Raw genomic sequence first — 22,804 nt, forward strand, 5'->3', positions numbered from 1 at the left:
GTTCTACCATGTAATCACAAAAAGAGTATGATGCAAAAGATATATACTACCACATCATCATACTAACTGGGTTGGATTTCTCTTAGGGGTGTATTGTACTAGTAATTTTGTTATAGTTGGAGCTACGTCATAAAAAGATTGGTTTTATAGTATAGTTGAAGGTACTACAGTCTAATAGGATCATGTCTGAAGGAAGGGATAATTAGTTAATGACCTGACCATCTTTTTGCCCACCACCCCCTACTTGTGAGTCTGCGCCTCCCATCCCATGCCATGCCAATGCCATGCTTTTATGCCCCAGGCCTTGAGAGCAGAACTAACAACTGGCACGGAGCATGGGGATGACTCTAGAAGAAGCGCCATGCAGGTGGCAACATTGGTCATAGCGATAGCAAGCGCGACACCTGTGACAGAAGTAGGAAAAAGGGGGTTGGAAGCTACTACGGGTAGGGAAGGGAGAAGTAGAGGTGGCTCTAGCTTTAGACAGCTTGCCGGCCAGCCAAAAGTGGCATTGGTGTGCATCCCCTCCTCACGCCTTGATAGTATGTACCAGACCCACAAACTTGGTACCTATGGGTATCGACTGATATGTGTGGGTATATCAAGCTAGGATGCATGCCTACACAGACTGTTATGCGAGCAGCGTGAATGTCTAACGAGCATCACCACACAATTCCACCACCATGTGGGTATCAAAAATTCAAAGCTCCACATCTAACAACTTCTTTGTGCTCCCCCTCCTTCACCACCGACGGTTCCTAGGATCGATGTCCTCCTCGATGGCCTCCCTTCATCTTGGACAGACTTGATTGAGCTATCATGTCATGAGAAGGAGACAGAGGATGTGGGCACATGACCGACATCATCCACTGCCCTTGTTGTCGACATGCGCTTGGGTTGAATCCCGCGACACATTGCCCCTATGCCTCTAGATCCAGCGTTGGTGGCCTACTCCCGAACTCACCAATGGGGTGCATTAAGCAACAGCAGATAGTGTAGATTAAGAGAACAAGTATGGGCCGATGAAGACGATAGAGAGCACAAGCGAGCCATTTCTTGCTGAGGACGAAGAGACGGTGCAGTAGTTAGCAGCAACCTTTGGGACTCGCCAAGACGGAGGAAGAAGAGGAACAAAAGAGAATTCCGAGCGTGTAGGAAGAGGGATTACTAAAATGTATGTAGATGCTGCCATATACTGGTAAATTTATTGTGAGAAGTGCATTCGTACGTCATGCATAAATTAATTAACTAGAGTCCCATTGGAGCAACATGCAGACATATTATGTTTATGTCGTGTTTGCCTTTTTTTCTGCATATAGCTTAATTTGCAGCACAAATACGTGTTTTGTACTTTGTAGGATTGGTCCCCTCTCCATAGCTAAAAGGGAGAGCATGGTGGATACTTGCAAGAATGCTTTGCAAGGTCATTTCTGCCATGGTTTAAATATAGGATCCTTTAATTGTAATGACGCAGTTGGTTTTGTAATATAGAATATGCATAGAGAGTCTGTGTGCACGCATCCTATTCGTCGAGATATAGCTCAGGTTTGTGCTTTCATCTATGGCATATATATAGATTCTGTGTTTGTGGTGTTTTGGTTATTCAGCCCCACGATGACTACTTGGCTTTCAGACATTTACATCCCCTTATCTAAAGTGTATCAAGGAATCTTAATTTGATCAATGTTGAATCTGTTATAAAACTGCCGCAAAATTGACATCGGCAACTAAACGCGGAAGCGATCACCATAGAAGACCCAATCATGACAACAACATCGAGACACGATATTTGTTAACGAGGTTCAGACAAGCCTACTCCCCAGGGCACTGATTACGGGCGCTCCTCCCTGATTCCAACATAATTATAACTTATCAGGTATCAACGATCATGGCTGGTCGGCTATGTCGCTAACGGTTGCTCCCAAGGTCTACCTATGATCTTATTGACGTGCAGTTACTATAGGCATGTCTTCCTAATTAAAGAAGAGCCCAGGATAGAGTTTGACTCTACTTCTACCCTAATACCTAGTACAACTCCAAATCCTAATTAGTAACCGACCATGTACACATATTCGACACAAACTCTAACATAATCTTTTGACATTGCTCGTCTTCATGATGAAGCTAGGATTCCATAATGTAACAGCCCGCCCTCTAGAATCGCGTAGCCTAGCCCAACCAACGGACATACCCACTTACACTTCCGTCCTCGCTTCGTGTAAAAGGATATGGTTGGAGGGGTGAGACTTTATAAGTTGGTTCTACTCTTGCTAAACTAGCAAGGTAGTACCGAACATGTGCAACATAGCTTGCATGGGCCACATAGGCCAGGATGTCACACACACCCACCCTTAAAGGACTAGACGTCCATGTCAGTCCAACTTAGCCACAACCACACCGACATACATAGGCAAATGTTTAGGAACACGCCCTCTCTTAACTCATGTCCACACATCCAGTGCTAGCGCAATATACCATGCCATGTGCTTCACACAGAGCACTCATGCGCCATATGCCCACACAGTGACCCGTATGCAATGGCGAGAGTCAGCTCTGATACCATTTGTAACAGCCCGCCCTCTAGAACCGCGTAGCCCAGCCCAACCGATGGGCAGGCTCACTTACACAAACCACCACACTTACACTTTCGTCCTCGCTTCGTGTAAAAGGGTCAACCCGGAAATGATATGGTTAGAGGGTTGAGACCTTATAAGTTGGTTCCACTCTCGCTAAACTAGCAAGATGGTACTAAACATGTGCACATAACTCGCATGGGCCACATAGGCCATATTGGGCCAGGATGTCATATAATTTCCCATCATGTTATATATGAGTATATCATACTTTCAATAATGAAGCTAGGATTCCACAAATTTTCTGTAGATCCATAAATCCTAAATTATAAAAATAAAAGATAAGAATACAAGTAATATCATTGCAAATAGGACATGATACTTGGTCGACCTATTTCCAATGAGTTTTTACAATAGAAAATATGGTATTTAATGATAATAAAGTGCTTATTTCCAATACGGAGAATTTTGTGATCCTTAGGAAAGTTTTTAGAGATACCAAATTTTTAGCATAAAATTTTAATACATTTAGGTACCTAGTACCTTGAGTTACCAAGTTCTTACATAAAAAGATATAATACCTTTATGTACGTTTTAAGGACGGTAAAAAAGTTATTCGAGTATATTTATATAGAGAGAACTACTATACAGCGCTCTGAGCGCTACGTAATACACAGTGGGTGACACAGCCCAACCAACCCAGGCCCCACACCGCTTATACAAGATGCAGTTAAATTTTAACTATTTGAATTACTTGCGGGGTGCCCTGAATAAAGTGAGTTAAGTTTTGACTATTTTCAGTCAAATTTTAACTTACTGAAGCACGAGTACAAGCCAGTGAACACGAGTTAATTTTTAACTAAACAAGCAACACATTGTTCAATAAGTGGGCAGTCAATTTTAAGTTAATTTTTGACTCAACATGCAACACCATGCTACCTGCGAAGCCAGTTATTTTTTAACTCGACTAGCTTTATTGGGGGTGGTGGTGGTGGGAGAGGGTAGGCTGACGTGTAGGGTGGTTAGGTTGATCGTTGTGTGACGCGCTACGTTCTTTTGTAGCGCGCATCATCTGTGTGGCGCGCTATGTAGCGCCACCGTATATATATATAGAGAGGGAGTCTAGCTATGCTGAGTTGCAACTCACGAGCTGCTCCGTGAGTCAGGGTCCAAAATATATCAAATCATGTCTAAATTTCGATTTATATGGCTCACTAGATTCTTTGTACCAAAATCTTGTAGCACGCAAATATTTTTTATTTTTGGTGTTTTTAAGTATTTGTTTGAAATTTTTAAAAGTGATTGTACTATATTAATAAAATAATCAATGTGTTATGTATCACTTTTAAAAATCTCAAACAAATACTTAAAAATATCCAAAAATGAACAAAAATTATGTGCTACAAGATTTTGATACAAAAAATCTAGTGAGGCATATAAATCAAAATTTAGAGGTGATTTGATATGTTTTTGGACCCCAACGCACAGAGCAGCCCGTGAGTTGTAACTTACCGTAGCTAGACTCTCTCTCTATATATATGGCAGCACCAATCTTATAATTAATTGACCTCACTTAAGTTTACTAAAGCCTTCATGCAACAAAAGCATATATTTTGAGACATACCTGATTGATGGATGAAAATTGACAACTCAAATTGTAAAATATGTGATCCAAAATTAACTGGAATTATATTCGAATTAGTTTTCTAGTAGCCTTCTTTCAGTTATGTCCTAGGAGTAAGAGTAGGATTATATCCCACTAGGAGTAGGAGTAGGATTAGTTTCGTAGTAGGATTCTATAATCCTTTTCCTATTAGAACTCTTGGATTTCTCCTTATATATACTCTTGTAAGCCGCATAGGATGAGATGCGTTTTTCTGGTTATTCCCCTGATTGTAATTATCACCTCATAGTGTTTTTTGCCAGTTGGCGCCTGTAGTTTTTCTCGCAAGAGTTTTTCACATCAAATCTATGTCTCGGTTGTGCCTCTATTTTATAAAATCCATTTCAGATCAACATGAACGAACAAACCGAGCTTTGCTTGGCGCTGCTTGTGCTACACACCTCCGGGACAGTGCGATGGCAGAAGTACCAGTTTTGTTGCTGCATGCACATGGCGGCTCCACTCTACCAGGAAATTTTTTTCTTCATCCTTATATTTTTTGATCTATAATTTTTTCTCAAAGTCTTTCCCTAAATTAGACATGAGAAGTTTGATGCTAAGATCAGTTTCAGCATATGGCAGATTCAGATGAAAGTCTTTCTTCTACAAGTTGGTATTCACAAGGAAAATACAATTCCCCGGGGATATTTTGGTTGTTCATATTTATCACATTGATCAATTTGTTTAGGGTGAATTGACATCCACCCAAACAAACATACCATGAGATCTGCATACATTGTTTTGGTTCATATCTCTGTTGGGTTCCACAAATTTATAAAACAGATTTAGAATTTCATTCTCATGGTGATTTTGAAGTATATTCATTGCTCCGATTCTGATCATGTGATTTCATAGGAACTGCTATAACCACATTCAGTTTGCTATGTTCACAAGCCAAGTTTATCAGGAGGTTTATACGGAGATCAAAGTACTTCGTTTTATGCACTCATAGTGTTTCGTGTTTCTGCTAGGGTTCTACAAATTTATACCAGCAGACTCAGGATTTTATTCCCAAGGCAAGTTTGAAGTATGATCTACCGCTTCTCGATTGAGATGACATATTCACGTTATGGCTAGTGAAGATGCAAATCAAATTGAACTATGAGGTGTTTATTGGTGATTGAAATTTTTTATGCTAAAAGAGAAAATTCGTCTCAAGGTGAAGATTGTTAAATTTGTGATCCGAATTTAACTGAAATTATATTCGGATTTGTTTCCTAGTAGGTTTCTTCTAGTTATGTCCTACCGGCCGGGAGTAGGGGTAGTATTAGTTTTGTAATAGGATTCTATAATCTTTTCCCTGTTAGAACTCAGATTTCCCCTTATATATACTCTGGTAAGCCACACGGGAAGAAATGCGTTCTCATGGTTATTCCCCTACGTTGTAATCATCATCTCATAGTGTTTTTTGTCGGTTGGCGTCCATGATTTTTTCTATAAAGGTTTTTCATGTTAAATATGTGCCTCGGTTGTGCTTCTGTTTCATAACACAAATATATGCAATTTTGCTCTGAACTGAGCATGAAGAAAATGTGCCAAGTTTCTATATGAGTTGCACTAAATTACATGCAACTCAAATACCAATTATCTTCAGACTATCAATATATTCGACCTTGTTTGGTTTAAGGAACAGAATGGTTTGGTTCATGATCAGCATGGTATCTCCTTCCATTTATCTTCATTTTAGGTTCATTTAAAAAATAATCATCATGGTGTCTCTTAATAACATGTACGTAGTGGAATGAGGGTTAGTCATAATTAATCATACCCATCAAAATTTCACTATGTAGGACATCTTGCTGTTCATCAGCGCACACACATTAAACTAATTGGTGAACAGTAACAAGCCCTACATTGTAGAGGGCATATCTTTGGATGACACCAAGGGGCAAAAGCTTCCTGGCTTTGCAGAGGACCTTAAGGCCACACACACTTGAAGACCCTTGAAAGAACCAGACAAGCATGCACATCCAACACAAAAAGGCTCCAGTTGATGATCATAGATGTGCAAAGATCAGTTGAGTTCCAACTACTCATGCATTTGATCAAACAACAGGTTTCTGACGTTTTCAATGTGTACGGAGGATCACTGAATTTCTTTTATATGCGATCTTCTTTTCTCCAGGAAAAGGAAGTTTACAGTTGTCTGCCTGGTCCATAACAGAAGAGAAATGCTTGGATGTGGCTCTGAATTCATGAAGTGGGAACAGGAGATGCCACTTCTGCAACTATTTTTCAGTTCCATTACTGTAATTGAGTTGCCAGTTCATGCAAAACCATTTCTAGATCCGTGCATGCACCTGATGGTGAGTTGCGTTCAAAGTTTTCGCCCAAACAATTCCATCGTATTTTCAATCTGAACAATGGTGGATCATTAGTATACTTGCATGATTCTTAAAGAGAACTGAATCTTTGTGAAAGCAAAGAAGAACCCACTTACCTGGCATTCACCTTTTACTGATGTTTGTTTTCCTCGCAACATCTCTTTCAAACTTTGATCTCACCAACAGGTCATATGGAATCTTCAGTAGTTATAAATACACCAGATTGCAACAGATACTGGGACTTTAAAATTTGGCCTTGTTTAGTTTACAAAAAAATTTTCCAAAAACATCACATCGAATTTTTGGACACCTAAATAAAACATTAAACATAGATAAACCAAAAAACTAATTACACAGTTACGGAAGAAATCTTGAGACAAATCTTTTGAGACTAATTAGTCCATGATTAGCCATAAGTGCTACAGTAACCAACATGTGCTAATGACGGATTAATTAGGCTCAAAAGATTCGTCTCGCGGTTTCCAGGCTAGCCGTGAAATTCATTTTTTCATTCGTGTCCAAAAAACTCTTCCGACATCCGGTTAAACATTTAACGTGACATTTCTCCCAAAAATTTTCTCAAACTTAAACTACACCTTTGCATTAAAGGCTGACTCAAATAGCAAGATCCGAATGCCGGCAGTGGTCTTGTTCTGTTTTGTGATTGAGACATGGCAACAGGCGCTGCCATCGTCATAATGCATCAGAGAATGTCAATTTCAGTAACAGTTTTTTTTTTTTTTTGACAACAAACCATGTTCATTTGAGCTTAGGCTGCGTTTAGTTCGCAAAAAAATTTAAAAGAAAGGTCACATTAACATGTATGGTCACACATATAAAGTATTAAATATAATCTAACTATAAAATAAATTTTAGATTCCATCTGAAAACCGCGAGACGAATCTTTTGAGTCTAATTAATCCGTCATTAGCATATGTTGGTTACTATAGCACTTATGGCCAATCATGTGCTAATTAGGCTCAAAAGATTCGTCTCACAATTTCCTCCATAACTGTGTAATTAGTTTTAATGTTCATGTATATTTATTACTTTATTTAAGTGTCCAAAGATTCGATGTGATGTTTTGGGGAAAGTTTTTGGATACTAAACAGAGCCTTATGCACCATTTGGTCCATGCTTCAAACAATATATTTTAAGTTGTTGGTTTGTTGGTTATGGTGTGTTTAGTTGGGGAAATGAAAATTTTTAGGTGTCACATTTAATTGGATGTCGTAAGAGGTTTTCGGACACGAATGAAAAAACGAATTTCACGGCTCGCCTAGAAACCGCGAGATGAATCTCTTGAGCCTAATTAATTTGTCATTAGCGTATGTGGGTTATTGTACCATTTATGGCTAATAATAGACTAATTAGGCTCAAAAGATTCGTCTCACGAGTTCTTACATAACGGTATAATTAGTTTTTCGTTTCATCTATGTTTAGTGCTCTATTGAGGTGTCTAAAGATTCGATACGATGTTTTTGGAGGAAAATTTTTGGAAACTAAATAGGGCCTTAGAACCCCTTGTTTTAAGACCATTGGTTTTAAATTGTTTGTTAAATTTATTTCTCAAAGAATTTAATTTATCCTAGTAACCGAGTATATAGTCTGCTCCAGGGTAAACGAAACCGCTAACCACTTGTTTTAAGTTGTTTGCTAAATTTATTTCTCAAAGAATTTAATTTATCCCAGTAGCAGAGTACGTAGTCTGCTCCAGGGTAAATGAAACCACGATTACCGCTGCGGTAGACGCGGTAATTGAGTGCTCCATAAGGGGGCATGGTAGCGGTTTCTCACGGTATGACCTAATGAAATTTGGCTAAATTCAAAAAAATTAAGAAAATTTGAAAAAACAAATAGATGTGCTTGATTTCATAGAAATGTTTGGCGAAAGAAATAGATGAAATAAACATCTTTATACATAAGAAAATTGGATTTCGCCTAAAACCCATCGGGTTTTTTTTATGTAGAGCTGAGATTTTGTGAAATATTTTAAATATGTCTTGTGATGTTAATTTGCAACATCGGAAAACAATAGATGTACTTAAAGTTGTAGTGACTTTCATGTGAAACAATAGTTGTTATCATAAATAAATTATTTGTAGGCATATGTTTGTATTTTGTAGGGAAAAGGTTGTTAAAAATGAAAATTATAGTTGTTAGTTACTACATGAATTGTCATGTATGTTAATTGTGTTCTATATTAATTGTCAATTATCAATTATCATATACATAATTGTTACAATGTCCCTAATTTAATAGATGTCATGGCAAAATGTTGTTTTTTTAATAGTATGTCCTAACTATATATGTTACAATTATATCATATTACTTATTAACTAATATTTTTATAAATTTACACTGTTTTTCTGATTTTTTTTCTATTTTTTAACCTTGGATTGCAATGTGAACGGTTTTATAAACAAACTATGAGGGTTTTTGCAAAATTTTCGCAGTTTTCGCCAAATTTGAATTCAAATTTTCTGAATTTGAATTTAACACGGTTTCCATAATATCCATGAAAACCGTGTCACGCCTCAACCGTTAGTAGGTCTACGCCTCCAAAGGTAAGGTGAACCTAGTCCGCTCAGTAATCTAGATCAAACACGGATACCAGTGCATCAACAATCCTTTATAGTGTTTGGTTTTCACATATGTTGCAACACTTACTTGACATTTGGTTGTAATAATATCACAAAATATTTTACTTAGTCATAATACTCTCAAATCTGCATTGGCGTCAAAGCATTCGTGATATGCCAAAATTTGTTTGGGTCTTCGAGAAGGATCCATGCGCTGTTCAATCATTGAGATGAAGGGGATCCACACAATTGCATCACTATGCACAAGGTATCTTGCCTTCTCAGAAAATGACTGCAACAAGAACAATAACTTTATTTTTCTTGCAAGGGGAAAACTTTCTGGTATCATTCAGTTGATCTCCCTGTATGGACTTCACTATGAAAAAAAAAAGGTAAATCACAATTATTTTCCTCCCATAATTTATTATCACTAGTAAAAATAAAACGATGCATATGAACTTCTTTGTATAACCTTTGCACTTGATATTGATGCAGTGGTATGGGTAGTCTGATCTGGATTGCAACTGAAACAAATGAATGGGACGTAACTGAAAAGCCAAAGTATCAAAATATTCATAAATGAGTTCATCATCCAAATTGCCCGTCAGTGAATCGCTTCGCCGCAAAAACAAAAGTTGAAATACTGGCAGGTGGAAGTTGAAACCTAAACCCACTAGCTAACCATGTAAGGTGGTATCTGCTTTTCAAGGTTTACATATTGAAGTTCTACCGGTGGTTTCCTAGTAAGACTAGAAGTGCTTCACTGACACTAACCTAAAAAAGAACAAAATATATATATGTATAGTGCAAAAAAATCATTCATATGCATAAATTGGAAGTTGCGAAGGGCGATAAACAGCACAGCTATGTTGTATGTTCAATCTACTTTGTGAGAGCTCGATAAGAAACTATCAATTTCAGATAAAATGATACTGAGATCTGAGCTGCAGAAGGGCACTGCAAGATGAATCCTGAAGGTCTCAAGCATTTGTGAAGCTAAAATAAACATTATAGCACCCTAAGACTCATAAGATGGTTTGAATTATTATCTAGAATAAAAATGAAGATAGTGTATGGATCTTGTATCTATATGATCTATACATATCAGCAGAAAACTTTACTTAGATTATCACATAAATCAACAGGCATATGCCCTGACAATGAGTACACATATTTCTGTATGGTACCTTTGACAACGGACAACTTATCATACTTATCCAACTGGTGTAAGGATTGAACACAACAGCAGTTGCATTCTACATTGCTCTTGATGCAAATAAGCATGACAGATTAGAACCATCAGAACACTGAGAGTACATTGTATGACTGCGAAATTTGGTGAATGAAAGCTTCTGATCAGGCATTTTGAATTAAAAGGCATGAAATAGTATCATGATATACCATCTAATACCAAAGAGATACTGATGATCTTTCTTAGCTATAATGGTTATGCAGATAGATATTTATTCTTCAAATCAACCACAGAGAAACCTGATAGGAGGAAAATTGAGCAAGGTTACACTGAATACATTGACTGTTTTCAGACAGGAATTGTACAGTGACTGTTTTCAAAGAAAATCATTTGATGCAGCTTCAAACAAAATGCCTTCTGAACCAATAGTATCCCATTTCTTTATGCCTTCGCCTTGGTTACCGGAAGTCAGAACAGTAGTGAGGAATTTCACAACATGGTGAGATGGCTTGAAATTTTCTACTGTAACCAAATCATATGTGTTGTATCCTGTAAAACATATGGATTTTCAGTACATGGATAGAATTATTTTTACAAACAATGCAGTTTGTCGTCAATGTGAACTAAAACAGGACTTAGGCTACCTGTGTATGTAGTTCATCCAGGTGTAGCAAACCGGCCTCTGTGATTTTTAGTGGTTTAGTACAGAGATGTACAAATTGTACATTGTGATAGATGACTATAATGAAAAGCGAATTCCTCCAGAGACACTAATTTATAACACATTTGCCAGACATTCCACAAATTCTGCATTGACCATTCAGCTCATGACTGCTGCTGTTTTAATTTTTCTCATCAAGGGAGACTATTGAAAACTGTTCGTTAACAAACTTCCAATGTGCCACCAATATACGGTATTTGTTTCATAATGAAAGAGGCAATGTTAAATATAAGAAGCACAAGTTAACTTGATCATAATTCTTAGATACTTGTATAGTACAAAGTGCAAACATCACGTACTAGTTATCTAGCAAAAAAAACAAGCAAACGTCACCTAGTTTCACCGGGCAGCTGATCCTTGGCATAACAATTGTCTGCATAAATAGCAACCGCAGCCATCAGTAAAGGCTCCGAAAGGACTAAAATAAGCACCCATTTCTGATAGTATAAACCCTGATGATCCAACAAATGGTTGGGAAATTGCTGCAACCAGAAGTGAACATAATGTAACTTACCCTTTGCATGGCATCTCTACCGATCATTTTTGCACATTATCAGATAGTACAAGTGCCAGATAAACAGGCCATTCAGCACATGAAACTGACAATTTTGGTCATCAAATTTCAACAACTGGTACTACGCTACTACTACTACTACAGAGAATGGGCATACCAGATGATTTTCCCAATTCAGACAGAAAACCCTGCTGAAACCTTCAAAAAATGCAGATAAACGAAGGATCAGAGACCCAAATGCGGCGAAAGAAAAAGAAGCTCAAGCATTAGAATTCAGTTTGCAAGCTCACTACCAATGCAGCTTTGTTCATGACAATTTTTTCCCCTCTGAACCAACCTTTCACTGTCCTCAACTGAACTAGTGAAACAAATCAATTTAACGTAAGGTTTTTCTTTTGCTGAGCAATCCAATGAGTAATTGGAGAAATGAAATGAAATGAAACGAGAAGAATCAGAAGAAAGAATCTAATCCCATCACATCCACTGTACAACCCAGCAACATCTATCTAAACTCCTTTCGGAGAGAGTATCTCCCCGGCTTCAAAACCACGCCACCAGCGAGCCAGCTTTGCGTCGTCGGCGGGGGCGGGGGCGGGGGCGGGAATCCTGCATCCGCCTGCTCCGCCGCAGAGCCCGCATCAGCGGCGCCGGCGACGAAGAGGTTGGTGATGTCCCGGAGCGGCACCCGCCTGCGCGCCCTGCCGAGCCGCTTCAGCTTGAGCTTCTTGACGGCGACGCCGTGGTGGCGGGCAGCAGCAGCCGCCGCCGCCGGCGGCACGTTCTCCTTGCCGACACCGCGGTGGTCGATGACGGCCATCGCGGACGGGCACGGGAGCTCGACCTGCCGCTGCGCTGGGGGCGGGGGCTCGGTGAGGCGCGAGGCGGCAACGCTGGAGCTTGGGGATGGCAGAGGAGCGAGGAATCCATGGCTATTTGTAACAACCGAGCTGCGGTGGGAATGGGATTTGGGAGGGAGAGGGGAAGCTCGCAAAAAATGATTTGAGCAAAAGGCTTTTGGAGGGATCGGTGGGTTTCGGCGATTCGGTCGGGAGCGCCGGCGAATCTTGGAAAATTTGGGGGGGAATTTGGATTTCGGAGGCCAGTCAGGGCGCCCCGCCGCGCCGAGCCACGGAGACGGAGGCGAGGAGGGAAGAAGAAAACAAATTTTGGCGGCGCTCACTGCGAGGAGGAGGGAGATTTGAACCTTTTCCTTTTTTTTTCTTCTTTCTTTCTTGAATTTGAACGCGAACGATGAGGTCATTAGCCGCGCGCCAAAATGGGCAGGCGCGCCGTGGCGGCTCGTGGCGCGGAACATTTGGAAAAGGACGTGACCTCTAGAACATTGCCACGGGAAGGAAGACACGATTTTCTTTTTTTTTTCTAAACAAAACCGGTTGTCAAATATTTTTAAAGAAAAAGGAGGAAAAACCATAGCTGGGTTATAAGGAAAAGAAAAAAAGAATATAGTCGAAACACCTCATAACACATGACCAGTACATAACTCTATAGCACCAGCTCAGAACAACGATAGAGCTAACTACGAGGCATTGTTGTTGAGTTTGCCGTAAAATTGACAGCGTGATCCCGATTTCACAAAAAACATGTCATCATTGCCAAGCTTGGCTAGCAACATAGCAACTAAGACTCTACCACTATCGTGTCATCGTCGCCAGAGATGTTGCCAAAAACAATAGGGACAATTATAAATTTCACACTGGTTTAAAACGTTATTGCAAAACTGTCACCAGAAAATTACAAAAATATCATTAGAACTACCATTCTAGTGGTATCCTTGCAATTTAGAAAAAGCTAATGGTAAATTTACAAAAGCCTCAAACCAATAACGATATCTGACAGTAGACATCATCCAAACTACAAAGAAACAAGACCTAGACCCAGAAAGCACCAACAATGCTTAAAAGAAAATGTAAAGTGTTATCGTTTCCAAGCTTTGGTGCACCACCGCAAACAGTGAGACGGCTCTTACTTCACCTAACAAAAGAAACAAGAGAGTTGGTCACCCACTAGGAGCAAGTAAGGAACTAGGACAATGAGAGCCTTGCCGAACAACCTCGGCTACATAAATGATGCGAGAGTTCGGCAAATATCGTCATGACATAGGTAAGCTTCTCCAAAGTAGTATGCCCATAGAGGACACAACGTGAACACACCGCTTGTCCACTAGTAGAACAAGGATTTGCTCGAAGAAAATTGGTTGGGGAGGCGAAGAATATCATGACGACACCTCCAAAGAGGAAAATTACACCTAAGGCATCATCGTTGTTTGGCCGGTCAAAGCCAATCATAGCTTTCGCTAGTGAAATCGGCCCAGCCTGACACATCTTACCCATATGCCCCCAAACCATTGCCAAACATGCACGACATCCCTACACAAAGCCAACTATGCGCTGCCACCCAATAACCTCCTCACCAGGCCCAAGGATGTCTAGGGGCCTAATGCCACTGTCTCGGTAGCACCACAACTGAGGTGCCGACAATGCTCGCCGCCACTACCTAGGGTGCATGCACTAGAGCCCGACACCAAGCACGTGATCCATCTCCTAGGCATCGACTCTTTGATCCATAGGGCCATGCATATAGATGACATCACCGTCATCGTGAAGTGTGTGCTTCACGGGACGCCTGCTGCACTTGACCTCGAGCATCACGGTGCCAAAGTTGTACACAGACATGGTTGTTGATACAATGTAAAGTGTTTGTATATATGTTTTGATTAAGTAGTTAAGGCTAACTTGCTGAAGTGGGTTGTGTCATTTTGGTTGATATTGTGAATTTATGTCATATAGGCATGTAGAAGAATTCCAAGAAAAATTTCAACTGGTTCCGATTTCCGTTGGATAATGCCCTTACCATATCTGTTTCTGTTTCCGAGAAAAATATTTATATCCGTTTCCATTTCGAGAAAAAAATTCCTTCGTAAATGTCTGACTACGATAAGGTCATGAACAGCAAGTGCCCCTACCACCTGAAGTCCTCCCACCTGGCCAAAGACTGCTTTGTCATGTGTCACTATGCAGAACAGCTAGCCAAAGGCTAGTCGGGAGCCGCTGGGCCGAGTAAGACAAAGCCCGCTGACAAGGACGACGACTTCCAGGACCCACAAGCCGAGTTGAACCACATCTACAGTGCCCCACTCGGATACAAGTCGAAGCGCAAGCAAAAGCTCACATCAAGGGAGATAAACACCACAAACAGTGGACGTCCCCAGTACCTACGTTGGTCGGAAGTCCTGATCATGTTTGACCGCTCAGATCACCCTGATTGAGTGGCTCACCTAGGACAGTATTCACTGGTGCTAGCCCCAGTCATCGAGAGTGTCAAGCTAAAGCGGGTGCTCATCGATGGCGAAAGCGCCCTCAACATCCTCTTCGCCAAAACGGTCAACGACATGAAGATCCCTAGGTTGGAGCTACCCCCAGGCAATGCGCCTTTCCACGGGGTCATCCCTGGGCTGTCGGCTACACCACTCGGGCATATCACTCTTCCGGTAACCTTTGGCACAAAGGATAATTACTGGACGGAGAACATCTTCTTTAAAGTCGCTGACTTCGAAACAACATACCACGCCATCATCGGCAGGCCCGCACTGGCGAAGTTTACGGGGATCCCACACTACACCTATCTTATGGTCAAGATGTCCGGGCCCCATGGAGTCATCACTCTGCGCAGTGACATCAAGCAAGCCTTTAGCTGCGAGGCGGAGAGCTGCGAAATCGCGCAGCAAATCGAGGAGAAGGACGGCCGAGAGAAGATACACGAAGAATCGACTCGTAAGCCAGAGGACGACGACTTGCCGTCCAAAAAGACCGCAAAGATCACCTCCAGCAAGAAAAAGCAGATCCCCTCGACCTGGCCGACCCCTCCAAATTTACATTCATATGAACTCAGTTAGATTCTAAATAGGAACTCGCGCTCATCACTTTCGTTCAAAATAATAAAGATGTTTTTGCTTGGAAACCATTTGATATGCCAGGGGTTTCTAGAAAAGTGATTGAGCACTCTTTGAATGTCAGAGACGACGCTAAACCAATCAAGCAACGCCTCCGCCTCTTCGCGCATGATAGGAAGGACGTGATCAAGGAGGAGCTAACCAAACTCCTCGCTGCTGGCTTCATTAAAGAAGTCAAGTACCCCGACTGCTTGGACAATCCTGTCTTGATTAAAAAAAACAATAAATGGTGAATGTGTGTGGATTACACAGACCTTAGTAAGGTCTACCCTAAGGATCCATTTGGTCTTCCATGCATCGACCAAGTCGTAGACTCGACGGCTACCTGTGCACTGCTCAGCTTTCTCGATTGCTGCTCGGGCTACCACCAGATCAGCCCAATTCTGATTTCGTTTCTGTTTCAGATAAATTCTAACCGACGATTTCTATTTCCGAAAACTAGTCCGAAATCCAGAATCTAGAAAGATTCTAAACCGTTTTCATCCCTAGAGCTAAGGGTTGGAGCCGAGCGGTGTCGCGAAGGGGAAGGGGAAGGCTACTTGTCTTGGTTGCAGTCACATACCACTTATCTTTTGTTGGATCGGACGGCTGAGCGGGCATGCGCTTGTTAAGTCTAAATCATGCACGTGTACCATTTAGATTTAACGTTTCCAAAAAGCAGGGGCAGATCTACAGGGTATGCCAGGTATGCACTGGCAAACCCTGTAATCCGGTGATGTATATCTCGTATATACGTATTTTTTTTAGAAAAAAGAAAAAAGGGCCAAGCCGAGCGTCGACCATTGAGCCGCCTAGAGGCCCATGCCCCTGCCGGCCCATGCATGCCGATCAGATGCGTCACAGCCTCACAGGCTTGCAGCAATGCAGCGTCGCAGCCAGCCGGGGCCCGCCCGGGAGTCGTCACGTCCAATCGGTAGTACTACACTAGCCAGTGGATCAGGTGGTACTCATGGGTAGCCTGCGTAGCTGCCTCTATGTATTTCAAACATTAATGTAGCTTTCGAAATATATTGTGTATATTATATTGTATATATATATACAATATATATATTGTATTTAGTGATGGTTTTAACTTAATTCATGAATTTTAGTCCTAATGTATTACTTAATGCATATACATCGAATTAAGTTATTAATTTTGTAACTATTATCAATTTGTTAAAATAGATATACCGAATTGTATACAATAATTTTTGGTTATGCATATCCTCAGATAAAAATCCTCAAAAAGGAGAATCAAAATGCCGCGTTTCCACCGCTACGTGCCTGCCATCCTCCCGATCCCACAATTAATCATGCAGACGAGGCCAATGCATACAAGTCCCAGCCTCCATATGATAATGATATTCGCGCGCGCAACCGGCCAACACCACGTACGTACGACTTCCCGCGCGCGGGCCACGTCCCTCCCACGGCACCGCACCAGTGCACGGCCAGCGACCGCGATCATGCCCGGCGACGCGGCGTCGTCGACGCTGCGGTACACGGGCATCGCCGCCTTCGTCGCCATCGTCGTCCTGGCCGTCATCTACTACAGCCGGACCGCCCGTGCTGGCCCCGGCGGCGCCGCCGACGCGGCCACCGCGCTGTCGGCGCAGCAGCGGGGACTCGGCCCCGACGACGTCTCCGTGCTCCCGACGTTCACCTACCACGCCGTCTCGCCCGGCCGCTGCGGCCGCCTAATCGGGGCCGCCGCGGTGGCGGACTGCTGCGCGGTGTGCCTCGACGAGCTCGGCGAGGGCGCGCTGGTGCGCATGCTGCCGTCGTGCAAGCACTACTTCCACGCCAGCTGCGTCGACGTGTGGCTGCTGTCGCGGGCGACGTGCCCGCTGTGCCGGGGCAGCCCCGGCCAGGAGAAGGTCCGCCTCGGCCTCGCGTCCCTGTCGCCGCCGCTCCCGCAGCTGCGCCGGTGCGCGCCATCGCCGCCCAATGTCTCCTCCGCCGCGGCATCCAGGTCGCCGTCTCCAGTGCGATCGAGTATGCGTTCCGATCCCGGAGCTGCCGGCGTCGTCGCCCATAGTCAGATGATGTCGCCGTCGCCGGCTCGCTCGTGGACTGCAGAGAGTGGTGGAGCCCGACTGTCAAGGTCACCGTCGACCGTAGCGCCGCCGCCCCCGACGACGACGATGACGGATTTGCATGTGTTCGAATTGTAGAGTACAGCAAAACCTTACTCTGAGTTATTTTTAAGGATTCGCAAGAGATCGATTCAGCAGCATTAACATTTCACTTACATGTTTGACCTTCAAATTAATTTTTGCATTCAAATTAATCACTCGATTTTTGGTCAAATGGGCATTCACTAAATTGATACTAGAAATTTACAACTGTTGTAATTTATTTGTTGTTCAAGAAGATGAGATTATCGTCGTGACTAGCTACTTGATTCTTTACCAGTACCTGGCTTGCTTATTAAGCTTTTAATTACTGGGATTATTTGGCACACAAGTGGACATTGGTCAGAACAGACGGACTTGTCATGTGACCTACACTTTGACTTTACTTACACGACATTTTAGGTTACCAACTCGTTTCTTCAACATTGCCCTGAAAAAGGGTCATTTCACTAATATTTTCTCGCACGCACATGCATGTTGCATCGTCACATGAGAAATATCATTAGTATATGATTAATTAAGTATTGTCTATTATAAATTTTAAACTAGATTAATTTGATTTTTAAACAACTTTCATATAAACTTTTTTAAAAAAAATATATCATATTCAACAGCGTGCACGGAAAAAAAGCGAGAGATTATACAGTATCAGCTCTGGTGAACGCGCTCAACATCTCGCTCAACCTATCTTTTTTTAGAAAAAGGTCAAAAGCGCTGCTTTTCATTAAAGCGTGCGGAGGGGACCGGGGGAAACCGGTTTACAATTCAGAGCACAAAAACAAACAATCCTTCCAAACGCTATTGTCGCAGAGAGCAACCGACCAAAACACAGCTAAATACTCCAGCGAAACAGCAAGCACCATCTGAAACGTGCAGCCAGCCAGCACAAGTTGCCACTAAACACCTTTAACAAAAGCACCAACGATCAACTAACTTAATTGAATCAGCCTACACCTACTCTTGGATCGCGAAAAGAATCAATTCTTAGCTCCAAATCAATTCTTAATAACACCTTTAACTACACAAGTCGCTCAACCTATTCTAGAGATCCATCCTGAAAAGATTCAATTCTTCGCTCCAAATCACAGAACAGGGTGTATTTATATAGACTGAATGAATTTTTTGAATTTTGAATTTTATTTATTAAATAATTTACAAATTTAATTTTGCATTTCAAAAAATCACAAAACTAACCTCCTGCCGTCCTCTAGGAGGGTGGAAACAAGGGCCTAAATGCAAATTTGCCGCGCTGCCCAAGAATTTTTCGATTGAACCACGATTTGATACATATATGTATATCGTATGTAATTGTTTCTCAGTGGTCACTGTTTCACTCTTTTATTTAGTAGCTCTTGTGAGGATTCGATCCTTAGTCTCATAGATAGAAAAGGAGGAGCGAGTTAAGTAGTAGTATTGAGTAGAAAATTTCATACATCATACATATATCTATCAAACCACAGTTAAATCGTCAAATTTTCGGACGGCGCGGTAAATTTTGCACTTAGGTCCTTGCCGCCCTTACATAAGGCGGAAAGGGCCTAAAAGCAAAATTGCCGTATCACCGTTTCTGGCCGTTGCTCGCGACCGAGTGGTCGTTTGCCACATCACCTTTCCGCCCTTTTAGAGGGCGGCAGGAGGTTAGTTTTGTGATTTTTTAAAATACAAAATTAAATTTGTAAATTATTTAATAAATAAAATTCAAAATTCAAAAAATTCTAGACTGGATATGGATTTGCAGAGAGCTAGGCCCGTTCAAAGTTCAAACTTAATTCGGATCAGCCCAGCCAAAAAAGCACAAGCCCGAGTAATATTCGGATCGGGCTCGGTCAGCACCACATATTTATCAGAGCCTAGAACAATGGAAAAAAAAAATAAAGAGAGACAAAAAGGCTTGGCACATGAAAGACCAGGGTTTCGGTCAGCATTAATTGAAACTGACTTGTTATAGCGGTATTTTTTGTTTGAATTTTCCTTCTTTTTTTTTGGCATGGCCTGAGGTTTGAACAGGTCAGTGTGGCTAGGCTCATGAGGTAAGCCAAACTCTCTTTTTTCTTTCTTTCGTTTACTACCTGATCAGAATGCATATTTGATATTTTTTTTAAAGGGAGTTTGCAATCGAAGTTGAGCATACGTTCAGCTGCCTTTCAAAAATGGCACTTCAGGTGGGGTCATTTTGAGCCAATGGCAAACTTCCAAACATGACTAGATGAATTGTTACGAACCAAACTAAGCGTCCAATGAAACTTACGGTACCAAATGGACTATACTCCCCTGGCAAGCTAGGCCTAGCTAGTACAAAGTTTATAAGAAATATAGCATATTTTTTTTAGTAAAACATAAATAGTATAAAAATTTATTCAATGTTGGATTCAGTGAAACTAATTTAATATTGTAAATATTCTGTAAACTTGATCAAATTTGAAGAATTAAACTTACGATAAATCTAAATAACTTGTAATATGAAACGGAGCAATAGTAAAATGGCATGTTTTCTCAATGTTAACTGGGCAAATACTTATTAGATAAGACCGCTTTAGCCTATGATAGAGCAATAATGAATATCTGGTAGGTATTGTAATGCATGCTACTATTTGTCCACCTTCCTCATCTTGCTGTCTCTGCTCCAAGGCAGCCATGTATCCTAATAATTTCTTATAAGTCCTAAACTGCCAATGCTTATTAAGGGAGGTGGGCTAGGCTATTTAAAAGTCCTAAATTTTGATATGGTATTATCCATAATCTGTTTCTTCTTTCCCACATCGATCTCACTCCTTAGTTTGGTATTTAGTAACATAATTCGCAATGTTTTTTGTATTCCCAGTTCGTGATGTCACTGTCTCAATTGTCCCAAAATACTTTTAAAAAATGGCACTACATCTGTTCGGCTGCAAAGTTGACCTCGACGCTAATGAAATCTCCCTATCCAGGCATTCACCAGCATATGTCAAACAACTCGCAAATTCACAATGATAAAGTCATCAATCAATCACGACTAATTAACAAAATGCGCAAAATATATCACTAGATAATCCAGAGGTGAAAATATTATTTAAAACAATACCACTACCCAGCAACCCAAATCCAACACGAAATTATCACAAAACGATGTCATGAAACTAATCAAATACTCAAGTGATCGATGCCGTCTCATGATCTCATCGTGTCACCGATGATGGATCATCCAATCCCATCTAATTAGAGAGCTTAGCTAGGCAGCGACCCAACTGAAAGAACCCTATCATGCACCAAGCATGCATGCTTCGCAAATCGCTTTCGTCTCTACTTATAAATCTCACGTCAACCACCTCCTCTCCGTCGATGCAAATGGTTGGTTGGTCTGTTTGATTGGTTTGGTCGAATTGGTTCGCCATTGCCATGTCCTTGAAGCTGCCGGAGCGGCCGGCAGCTGCGGGTGGTGCTGTTCTTGGTCGCGATCACCATGTCGTCGCCGGCGGCGCCGCCGCCTGAGCTGAGCACAGGTGGTGGTGATGGCGGCGGTTCGGTCGGCGTGCCCGGCACGGCGAGCTCCAACTTCACGCTGCTGTACATCATCATCGCCGTCCTCGTCAGCGTGATACTGTACATGGCCATCCGGTACGGGCGGGCGGTGATGTCGGAGTGGAGGCAGTTGCAGCACGGTGGCGGCGGCGGGCGGCACCGGCACGGCGAGCCGCACGCCGCGCTGCTCGGGCTGAGCTCCGACGACATCGACGCGCTCCCCACGTTCACGTACCGGGCGGCGGCGCGGGGGGCGGCGTCGCCGCCGGTGATGGGGGGTGGCGGCGGGAGGAGGGGCGGCGGCGGCAGCGGCAAGGGGAAGGGGACGGCGGCGGCGATGGTGGTGGTGGAGTGCGTGGTGTGCCTGCAGGAGCTGGCCGACGGCGACGTGGTGCGCGTGCTGCCGTCGTGCAGGCACTTCTTCCACGGCGGCTGCATCGACCTCTGGCTGCGCGCGCACTCCACGTGCCCGGTGTGCCGCGCGCACCCGGAGCCCGACGGCGTCCGGCTGAGCGACGCCGCCGTCTCGCCGCCGCTGCCGCAGCTGCGCCGCTGCGGCCTGTCGCCGGAGCGGCCCACGGCGTCGCGCGTCCTGGCGGACATCCTGGCACTGTCGTCGTCCCCGCTGAGAGGCAACACCACCTCGACCAGCGCCGCCGGACCGAAGGAGACGACCACGTCCAAGTCGCCATCGCCGGTGCAAACGGCGTTCAACTACGTGGCCTCGCGTTCGCCGTCTCCCACGACGTACCGCAGGCTGAACGACCGGTGGTCGAGCTCGCCACCACCACCACCACAGCCGACACACATGCCGGAGGTCGTGGTTGTCCGGTCGAAGTCGCCGTCGCCGTCGCCGGTAGGTCGTCTGAGTCGGCAGGCGTCGGCGGCGAGGGGCGTCGCCGTCGCCGGGTGGCTGCAAGGGGTGGATGCAAGTGAAACCACGTCGGCAGCGGCATCGGCATCGGCATCGCAGGTCGTGGCGCTGTCGAGGGAAGGTGGCCGATCGCGGTCGCCGTCACCGTCGCCGGTGCCACATTAATAACGAGGCTGCAGAAGAGACGCCAGGATAAGGCTAGCATGACAGGGAATTTGATTTGATTCTTCTCCTTGTTTTTATTTGATCTTCATTTTATTAGCTCTTCAATTAGAAGCGTGTGTGCTTAGGTTTGCTCTCTAGTCACATTGTCTTATTACATTAGAAAAAAAAAGAAAATACATGTATACCAAGAGAAAATTCCTCGTGTGTGTTTTGAGTTTTCCCTTAATTTTCACTGAAGGGATAATTGTTTGGTTCTTTCGTGAAAAAAGCAAAACGAAATATTTATAAACAAAAAATAAAAATATCCTACGTTATTTTCTGTCGCTGTGTTTCAGGAATTGTCGCAAAAACAGCAAGGTCCTCTCCAAGACAATACGCTTTCATTTCTGCCCCTGAAACGCCGCACGTAGGAAATTAGGTTAATTTAGATACAGTATCTCTCCCAAAATATAAATTATTAACCGATAAGTCATGCCTAATGATTAGAATGGGTTAGGTCCTGCCTATGAGCTTGCAAGTTTAACTAGCACGACAAGACATAGGCTGATGAAAGATTTTTTTAATCACGGTGCACTGTAGAGCATGAATATCCCCGGAGCTTTTTTTTAATT

At 42.8% G+C, this 22,804-nt stretch overlaps 3 protein-coding genes across 3 annotated transcripts; all 3 read left to right on the forward strand.

Moving 5' to 3' along the window:
- Positions 1-14,160: 14,160 nt before the first annotated feature.
- Positions 14,161-15,772, forward strand: LOC121054716. The gene is made up of 3 exons (XM_040525167.1): positions 14,161-14,239; positions 14,869-15,360; positions 15,564-15,772. Exons 1-3 carry the CDS (start codon positions 14,161-14,163, stop codon positions 15,770-15,772), a joined length of 780 nt encoding a protein of 259 aa, XP_040381101.1.
- A 1,215-nt stretch (positions 15,773-16,987) lies between these two features.
- On the forward strand, positions 16,988-17,695 carry LOC121054717 (RING-H2 finger protein ATL34-like). The gene has a single exon (XM_040525168.1). It carries the CDS (start codon positions 16,988-16,990, stop codon positions 17,693-17,695), a length of 708 nt encoding a protein of 235 aa, XP_040381102.1.
- Positions 17,696-20,772: 3,077 nt separating this feature from the next.
- On the forward strand, positions 20,773-22,430 carry LOC121054740 (receptor homology region, transmembrane domain- and RING domain-containing protein 1-like). Its single transcript, XM_040525262.1, has one exon. The coding sequence runs from the start codon at positions 21,096-21,098 to the stop codon at positions 22,191-22,193; it is 1,098 nt and encodes a 365-aa protein (XP_040381196.1). The 5' UTR covers positions 20,773-21,095; the 3' UTR covers positions 22,194-22,430.
- Positions 22,431-22,804: the final 374 nt, after the last annotated feature.

The sequence above is a fragment of the Oryza brachyantha genome, chromosome 6 (assembly GCF_000231095.2).
Source record: "Oryza brachyantha chromosome 6, ObraRS2, whole genome shotgun sequence".
Classification (NCBI taxonomy): Eukaryota; Viridiplantae; Streptophyta; class Magnoliopsida; order Poales; family Poaceae; genus Oryza; species Oryza brachyantha.